This window comes from Sinocyclocheilus rhinocerous, unplaced genomic scaffold, assembly GCF_001515625.1.
Source record: "Sinocyclocheilus rhinocerous isolate Xijiao unplaced genomic scaffold, SAMN03320098_v1.1 scaffold2788, whole genome shotgun sequence".
Classification (NCBI taxonomy): Eukaryota; Metazoa; Chordata; class Actinopteri; order Cypriniformes; family Cyprinidae; genus Sinocyclocheilus; species Sinocyclocheilus rhinocerous.
Genome location: NW_015641436.1, coordinates 366,927 through 377,134, shown reverse-complemented (window position 1 = coordinate 377,134; position 10,208 = coordinate 366,927). Strand labels below are relative to the sequence as shown.

Below are 10,208 nucleotides of genomic sequence, written 5' to 3'. Positions count from 1 at the left end.
CTTGACATTAAACAGCCTATTACAGGCGTTTCAGCTAAATATAAATACAGTTATAAACACAAAACAACTTTTGAAATGATAAGGAAATATCAAACCACTGTTTTTGCCAATAGAAATTGTAGTTAACAAATTCTACAGAATTACAACATATAAAACATAACTTGCCTGGTTACCTGTAGGCCTATATCACTCAGAAATCCATGAATCTACCAATTAATCTTTATATTTCTCTTTACAAATGTTAATACTGTAAACATGTACATATACATACATACAGATAGATATGTACACATTCAAAACCGTACAGAATTACAACATATAAAACATAACTTGCCTGGTTACCTGTAGGCCTATATCACTCAGAAATCCATGAATCTACCAATTAATCTTTATATTTCTCTTTACAAATGTTAATACTGTAAACATGTACATATACATACATACATACAGATAAATATGTACACATTCAAAACCACCATACTGCCTTTTATTGTGTACAATTTTAGAGTTTAACATTTCCCCCAAAGTAATAAATATTATAATATCTGAATTTGAAGGGCAACAGAAGTATATTTTTATAGGCTTTTATATGTACATACTTTGATTAAACCCACCCAGAATCCCCCAAAAGCAGCAGTTTTGCTATGATGAATTCCAGTATTCACATTTTTTTAAACACATTTTTACCATGCTCTCTAATGAACTAATGTGTTTAATCCACAGATATACTGCAGCCTAAATACTGTATATTCTGGCTATTTAAGCCATTTGTTGTCATATCAACGGAGCAATACAATCTGCATTTAATAAAACTGTTTGATTCAGATGTTCATGTTTTCTGGAGGTGTTGAGGTCTGTATATTAGAGGCACCGGTGAGTTTTAATGACTCTAGAATGGAGTGTCCATCTGACTTCCTTTGGCTCCAACAGGGACGACAACGTAACTCCCCTCTTGATATCGCATCCAACGTAAGCGTATTTCTTTCTGAACCTAACAGACAAACATATGTACTGCATAATATATAAACACAAAATCTCAGGAGAGACTTTGATCAAAACAAAACCGAAATCTAAGATATGTTATCAATGTGTGTGTATATTTTATCATTTCATATTATTCTGATGTTTTAATCAGCTGTTTGGACTCTCATTCTGACGGCACCCATTTACTGCAGAGGATCCATTGGTGAGCAAGCGATGCAATGCTACATTTCTCTAAATCTGTTCCGATGAAGGAACAAACTCATCTACATCTTGGATGGCCTGAGGGTGAGTACATTTTCAGCAAATGTTCATTTTTTGAGTGAACTGTTCCTTTAATGTGATAGCAATCCATCTAATTTCTGTTGTTACTTCTTCTTGTGTGAGCGTGTTTTGAACTCGAATAACACCCAAAAGTCCAGTAATTTCCTTTTAAGAAAGTTTAATAGCAAAAAATAACTGGAAATGTTACACGGTCAAAAAACTAGCGCTCCAATCTTGCATGAAACAAATTCTAACGGTTCTTGCCGGAAATGACATCAGCATCATTTTCAATATTTATATGAAACATATTAAATTAAGTACAATTATTTAATTTCTTAATCCAAACAATAACTTATTTCACATCTATATAAATAAACAAATAACTTAAATGGCTCTTACATTTAATATATTGGTTTTGTTAAAAATGATTTTCGTTAAATGCAAGACTGAAATGCAATGCATTATTATTATTATTCATCCTTAATTGTATATTGGCCTTTAAGCAGTCCTCTTGTTAATTCCCCAGTCTGTTTTTTAATCAAATTAACAAAGACTGGCAAGCATGTTTGTCAAGGATTTTATTGGGCTAGATTTTGAGTACAAATCTTGTTTAGGCATCTGAGAACGCTGATTATCTCCATTCAAAAACAACCCTGACTTGCAGAATCAACAGTAAACAAGCTGGTTAGTCCAGATATCGGACTATTTTTACAGTTGTTAAAAGCATAAGGGCATTGCACTTTTGGAATCTGGCTTTCAGCACATTATTTTGAATTTTGGTGTTTATTTTGTATTTTTATGGTGTGTGAGAGCTGCCATATAATAGGCCTAATCACTCACCTCCTGGTTCAGGAAACAGTAGAGAACTGCCACAATGAGGCCCTTAAGAAAATCAACGAAGAGAAAGTCAGTTTTTGTAAATTGAATAAAATGTTCCTCAGATCAAATATCTACAAATATTATAGATCCATCTCTCTTCCTCTCCCTTTCATCTCAGTGTTTTGAGACAAAACAATTTTATGCTGTTAACACTGTTTACACCATTCATGCATGAATCTGTGTATCTGTGTTTTCGAGTCAGATCCTAATCCTTCAGAAGTATCCATGAGATTAAATGTATGACGGTCCAGTGCTGAAGTACACATCCACAGTGAAGAATCAGATAATTCCACACTAATAACATCCAACAGCTTACACATTTTGCAGGTGTCACTCTGAAAATAAACATGATAGGAATCGTTCATTAATTCTTACGCTGTTAATTGTTCTATAGAATCCAAAAGGAACAATTCTGAAGAATGTTTGTGCTTGTGTTCGAGTTCAAATTTGTTATGTTAACACTGTTTACACCATTCATGCATGAATCTGTGTATCTGTGTTTTCGAGTCAGATCCTAATCCTTCAGAAGTATCCATGAGATTAAATGTATGACGGTCCAGTGCTGAAGTACACATCCACAGTGAAGAATCAGATAATTCCACACTAATAACATCCAACAGCTTACACATTTTGCAGGTGTCACTCTGAATATAAACATGATAGGAATCGTTCATTAATTCTTACGCTGTTAATTGTTCAGTAGAATCCAAAAGGAACAATTCTGAAGAATGTTTGTGCTTGTGTTCGAGTTCAAATTTGTTCTTTTTAATCAATCAAAAACACACGGCGCAAAAACTGAAGTCCAATTCATGAACAAATGACTAAACTGGTTGTTTTTAGCAAATTAAAAACATACAGCACAACTTATGAAGTCAGATTCTCAAACAAATGACTCTTTTAAATAGTATTATTTTATTTTAGTTAATCAAAAACAGACCAAACAACCAGTGCAGTCTGATAAGCAAGCAAAGGACTCTTATGAGCTTGAGTTTATCATTTTAGAATAATTTTGCACATTATAATAAATGTCTAGCACAAGAAATTGAGTTTAAAGATGGTATCCATAGAACTACTCTTCAATTTTCTATTTTTGTATTCCACGGAAAAATTTGGAACGACATGAGGATTAGTAAATAATGGCACAATTATCATTTTCAGGTGAACTACAGGTACTGTCAGATCAGTGGCAGATAAATGCTGCTGTAGAGGTGTTTTTAAATGTCCTAGGATCAGTGAGTGATAGCCTTGAAGGCGGCTAAATCAAAATATTGCTCTTTTTGAGCAGTCTGACATAGCACACACACACACACACCCCAATATATACTGGTTATATATAGTATCTAACTGAGATGTCCTAAGATATCAAACCTGTCACTAGGACCGCCGTAGGCTCTGTAAACAGCAAATAGCAATCTGAAAACTTGAGGTGCCTCTCTGCCTGTCAGTCATTTTGCACATTCGGGGTGAGCTGACATGTCTGACTAGTCAAGATAAATGACACAGTCTTACTTCAATGTTAGCCTTCACAGAAAGTAATTAGCATTAAAAAAAGCAGATCACGGACATCATATTAAACCTTTACAAGAAGGTAACAACCTTCCTGTTATGTTTCTCGAACTCCTGCATGGAATTGATTTTTAAAATTAGTCATTGGCCCTTCAGGAAACTCAATTAGTGTTCCATCTAACTAAGTAATATCTCTAAAGCCCCAATGTCCATCTCCTATCTCAGGATATCAAAGGTGAGAATGAGGTCTGCTCTGAGCTTGTTTTGATCGGAGCTCATCTGAAGGCTGGAATACGTGACTTTAAAAATCTGAACAGAATACTAGACATCATACACTTTTGGATTTTGTAAATGGTTGAAAATGGAGAAAAACTGGCCAACATATACTAAATGACTGGCGTTAGCACACTGACCACAAACTCTTGCAGAAACATGTGCTTCATTGTTATCATGTGACTCATTAAAAAGAAAAAGTCATTCGTTAGTTAATCAGACTACAGTAGTTGCACTGCATGTTTTTAATTGAATAAAAATAACTGATTTAAAAGTTTGTGAATCAGACTACTTTGGTTGATTTGTACGTTTTTGATTTACTAAAAAAAGAGCCATTTTAAAAGAGTCATTTGTTTGCGAATCAGACTACGCTGGTTGCTTTGTATGTTTTTTTTTTTATTAAAAGAATAGTTGTAAAAGAGTCATTTGTTTGTGAATCAGACTATACAGTTTGTGCTAGGTGTTTTTGATTCAATAAAAAGAACCGGTTTAAAAGAGTCATTTGTTCATGAATCAGACTATACTGTTTGTGCTAGGTGCAGTGCCGATCCTAGACTTTTGGGGGTCCTACGTTCAGATCAAATCACAACAACGTAGGAAACAGATCCGGCGTGACGAATTGTTGAATAAAGTCTTTTTTTTTCTTTTCTTTTGCGCACAAAAAGTATTCTCGTAGCTTCGTAAAATTATGGTTGAACCCCTGATGTCACATGGATTATTTTACAGATCTCCTTGCTACGTTTCTGGACTTGGGAACATTTCAGTTGTATTGCTGTCTATGCAGGGTCAGACAGCTCTCAGATTCCATCAAAAATACCTTAATTTGTGTTCCGAAGATTAACGAAGGTCTTACGGATTTGAAACGACATGAGGGTGAGTAATCAATGACCGAATTTTCATTTTTGGGTGAACTATCCCTTTAATAAGTTTATGCGTGCTGTGTTTGTGTTTAAGCTGTGTTGTGCTGACAGCGGGCTGAATAACCTGGAAGGAGCCCAGACACAGCTCGATGCAAAGCCGCAGGCTCACGTTGAAGTATTCTGGGAGGAAGTTGTAGACCATGTAATGAGTGCCGAAGAGAGGGATGAGGAGGAGGGTGGACTTGGTCAGTCGCCTGAGGGGAGGAGAGATAAAGGATGAAGAGGAGGAAGGGTAAGAGTGTTATTGGGCAGATTAGTGCTGAGAGATTCTGGTGAGTGGACTTTATGGATTCAAACGAGTAAGAACATAAGGCATGACTTCAGACAACACCGTAAAGAAATAGTACATGAAAAATCAAAATACTATCAATATTTACTCACCCTGTCATTCCTAACCTGCATGCTGTTATTTTTTCCAGAAGCTGTGAAGGCTCCAAAAAGGAGCAGAAAGCATTATAAAAGAAACATTAAAGTAGTCTATTTGACTTGTAGGCTTTATTTTAAAGAGAGCTTTGTGTGAAAAATCCTGCACATGCATTCATTGTCTTCTGTGGAAAAAGAAAAATAACAGCATACTGGTGGTAATAAAACATTGACAATTTTCATTGTAGGGTAAACTGTTCCTTCAGTATTCACAAGTGTCCTCTGTATTTGCACATTGATGTGAATACTGAGTAGTGTTGTATTTATAGCTTCCAGTAATATAATTTCTTGTGTTTGTATTGTTCTTTATTTGTGAGCCAGATAAAAGTGAATATGCATGAATGTAAACATATGTGCAGTGATTATTATAATTGCTCTGCTAATTCTTCTTGGAATACAAAAAGAGAGGTTTGGTTGATTTCTTCATAAAACAAATCTGTATCAAGAACTGTAGCATAAAAGTATAGTCTATATAACTTGTACACTGTATTCCAAGTCTTCTGAAGTCAACTTTGTGTGAAATTGAAAGTTTATTCACTGAAATTTAATGGCAAAAACAGTTTTTTTCATATCTGGTGAGCTATTCCTTTAAATATAAATACTTTGAGGTCCCTCACTGTTTAATATATTAAAATTCAAATCACTCACGGATCAATGAACTCGCTGTGTTTTACTATATTAGCACCACTGCACACAGTTTTAATGCAAAACCATCAAATAATCTGACAGAAACTCTTAATAACACAGATCCTAGAGAGCGTAGCTGTCATTCACAGGCCTGTGTGAATATAAACATAACAGCAGCAAACACTCATTTTTGGCAAGAACAAAGAGTCTCTTCATGATAGCACCATTAACGGGACACATAACCAAACACATACACAAATCTATCTCCAAATTATCATTCAGTGCTCTTAAACACGAGCTGTGGCAGGCAGAAATGTACTGGAAATCATCCTCTGACACATGGATATAAAAACAGTATTGAAATTTGATTATGTTGCTTGGCAACAGCCTACAGTTTGACTATAGGAACTTGCAGAAGAACTGTTTATTTTGATTATTGTTATAATGAAAACGTTTTGATTACCATAATCATATACCAAAGTACTTAAAAGAATACCATGTACATGCCCAAAAACCATGGTACTGTGTCCAAAAAAGTACTATGATTTTGACATGTAATAAATAAATTTTATTGTTAATACTTACAAAAAACTACCAAAAAGAATGATATTTTGGACGTGTACCATAGTATACCATGCTATTCTTGGAAGTACCCTGGCGTACCATGAAAATGTCAGTACCATGGTATATACGCAAGTACCATAGTTTTACCATTTCATACCATCACACACAATCTCAAATTATTACCTATATCAAGGTATTTATTTACAGAGAACTACAAGGTAAAGAATACCATGAATTGCCATGATACCATATCCACACGTCATGGTAATGCCATGGTCATTTTTTGAAGCATACAGCCTTTTTTCATAATACCGTGGTATTGATAGGGTACAACAAAATATTTAAAAGAAATCAATGGTATAGAGATGGTCCTGTTTGAGTTTCTTGTGGGCTGTATTATTATTGTTAATTATTATTTCATTCATTTAAATAATGTTTAAATAGAAATATTAGATGAAAAACTTTTGATTTGGCAACTAGTTGAAATAGTACTAAAATTACTACAACTAAAACTGCTTAATATTTTCATGGAAGAAAAAAACGCTATACAATACCATTCAATTGTTTGAGGTAAATATGATTTTGAAAAAAATCAATACTTTTATTCAGCAAAAATGCATTAAATTGATCACAAGTGACAGCAAAGACATTTATAATTTTATTTAAAGAAAAATCAAATAAAGGTGGTTCAATGTACTTTGTATTCATTAAAGAATCCTGAAAGAAAAAGAAAAAAACATTTCCACAAAAACGGTTCAACATAAGAACCATCATTAAATATAGAGCACCAATAATAATTGAGCCACAAATCAGCTTATTAGAATTCAGCTTTGCCTTCATAGGAATAAATTACATTTAAAATATAATCAAATTGAGAACAGTTATTTTAAATGGCAATTTTTCACAATATTACTGTTTTTACTGTATTTTTGATTAAATAAATGCAGCACTGGTGAGAATAAGAGATTTCTTTTAAAAAACATTTAAAAAAAAATCTTAAATATTCCAAACTTTTGGTTGCCAGTGTATATACATTGTATAAGAAAGTGAATTCAAAATATTAGTAACACTGTAATAATTCAAAGTAACTCAGCTTGAGGGTTATCTGTAAAAATACCTAAAAATATCGTATTTCCTGTGGCAGTGTTGTCATAATCAGCAGTGCTGTTACAGTATCTGGTGGGCTCTACGGGGGAAGTACAGTACAGTAGAGATGAAAGAACAAAGACACAGCACCTAAGAGAATCACACTTCCAGCAGCCGCCGAAGCTAAAAATGATCAAAGGATCCTCACAGTGACAATGATGTCTCGAGTCCACAACAATCTCCTTCAGCAGCGTTCTGGGAACTCAATTCTATTTCCTGTCAGCATGCAACGGTTGCTTCAGCTTTACATCTGTAGTGTTTATCCGTGAATCTCAAAGTCACTCTCAATGCATTTCATTACCACATCCCTGGAGTTCTTGCCCGTTTATGGGGTTTGAAAGAACAACTTTTGCATAACATCCTGTCTACAAAGACAGACTCATTGTTACCGTAAGACATTATTTCTATATAATCTGACCCTTACAATGATTTTCATTAGTGCAATCTAATGTAGTCAAGCTGATTCAGTTATATTTAATAATATTTATCACTTGAGTGCAACCAGTTATGTTAGCATACGAGGCACATTTTTAACCTGACAAAATATTTTTTTTTACAGTTCAGTTGTTGTCAAATGTTGTCTGATGGAGCTACTAAAAGAAGTATGTTTAAACTTAAGATTCAATTTCTACTGATTAATAAGCATTGTAGTCATTAAATATTTTCTTTACAATGAGGTTGTAGAGTAAACATCAGTTATACAGTCAGCATGAACTATACAAGTTATATTTTTGCAGCGTTTATTAATCTTGGTTAATGTTAATATCCAAAAATATTACAACATTACAGTGCTGTTATTATTAAGTAAAACGTAAAACAATATTTTGGTAAATTAAATTAAATTAAATTACATTTTACATAGAAAAAAATTTAAACAAATATTACAAATTACACCCTGGCAACTAACTGAAATAAATAAGTTTAGATTGAAGTACTAAAACTACTTAAACTAAAATAAAATAAATTAGAGCTAAATAGAATTTACAAAAGTACATAACAGAATGAAAATATAAACATAAATTCAAATTCAAATGATTAATAAATACTATATTGTAAATAAATACGCAAATAACACTGATATGATAACATTAGTTAATGAATTATGCACTAAAATGAACTAGATGTATATTTATAAACTAATATTACCTTTCAGTTCATAATACCTAATGCATTTACTAAAGTTGATGTATTGAACCCAGTAATTTGTTAGGCTTATTGTAAAGCTCTCACCACTTGAGCCGCACTATCAATCCCCTCAATCCCCCACACAGACCTGCTGCTCAGCTCCCACACAGAAGGAATTGAAAGCACCCACTCATCGCCACGCCTGAGGACACATGCAGTTCCTGTCCCGTTTCTGATAGCCCTGCTCATGGGTTTGCGGTGTTGTCTTGTTTTCTGTACCTGTACTGAGCTGAATTGTTGAATTGGATCAAGCGAGGGTTCAGTTTCTGCACCAGAATCCTGATAATGTTCATGAAGAGAAGGAAGTTCACCTGGTTGGGCAGGAAAACAGGAAAATATGAGCTGAAAATAAGTGTGTGTGAGCCAAACCCATTCATCCATGTCCTCGTGCTTTATCTCACCCCTATGGAAACTACAATGGGACCCTTGATGATCCACCAATAAGGAGAGTCTTCATTTATGTCCCAGCACCTGGAAAAAATCCAAAGGCCTGGATAAGACAGAGCTGATTTAAATCTGCATCTTCTCTAATCTCACAATCCATTAAAAGACTAATTTCCTGTCCTATTATTGGAATTATTGTGTTTCTATGTGGTTGCTGGGGTGTTTTGGGTCATTGCTTACAAACCCAAGTTTTGTGATATTCTGGTTTCTAGATAGACACCCTCAATGTCCTAACCAGTAATTTACAATAAAGCAGCAAATGACAAAAGTCATTGCTTTACCATAGGGCTGTCATTCATTCTAGAAGAGCGTTGCACGGGTGTCAATCTGGGACTTCTTGTAGCAGACTAGCTGCTGACGGAAAGCATCAAAGGCGATGAGACTGATTTCTGTATTGTGCACTTGGCTTTAGGGGCTTGTTTAAATCCCTAACCCTAGTATGAACGAGCACCACTAAGTAAGGTAGGGAAAAATGTGCACTTACTCTGTGTCCTCAAAATACAGTCTGGAGCAGATCCAGAGGACGATGCAGACCAGTGGAAAGCCTGCGAGAAAAGACAAGAGAGAGACAAAAAAGATTATGCTGTTAGTGAAATGGAATCTTACAGAGAGTGTTCAATGCAACTCTGTTAAAAATGAGCAGGGATAATAAACCTAGAAGCTATTATTATCAATGATGATCACGATAATTACACTAAATGTAGAATCTGAAGCAGTTTACAGACTGTATTGAGTGATATCCAGACAGAAGCGCATTAAAAGAATCAGAGCTAAGCTGTATGAAATATTAAGTGCCTTTTAGTTAAATTACCAAAAATTGGCAAAATCCCAAATTTATATTTTAAACAATTATGAAAATAAGCTTAAATGTTTATGGAAATTAGACAGCACTTAGAGAGCATTCATTAAGTATTAAACTTATTTCCAGTTTCCAGTGCTTATATATACATATGCTTTTATTTATATATATACAATATATATATATATATATATATA

General features: G+C 34.1%; 1 protein-coding gene across 1 annotated transcript in view; it reads right to left on the bottom strand.

Annotated features, from left to right (window-relative positions):
- Positions 1-340: 340 nt before the first annotated feature.
- LOC107754888 (growth hormone-releasing hormone receptor-like) overlaps positions 341-10,208 on the bottom strand; it is a 32,561-nt gene continuing 22,693 nt past the window's right edge. Inside the window, exons 10-15 of the mRNA XM_016571497.1 lie at positions 9,697-9,757; positions 9,170-9,239; positions 8,988-9,079; positions 4,888-5,017; positions 2,086-2,127; positions 341-991 (exon numbers count right to left, since the gene is read on the bottom strand). Coding sequence (XP_016426983.1) covers positions 890-991; positions 2,086-2,127; positions 4,888-5,017; positions 8,988-9,079; positions 9,170-9,239; positions 9,697-9,757 — 497 coding nt within the window. The 3' untranslated portion in view covers positions 341-889. The remainder of the gene's footprint in view (positions 992-2,085; positions 2,128-4,887; positions 5,018-8,987; positions 9,080-9,169; positions 9,240-9,696; positions 9,758-10,208) is intronic.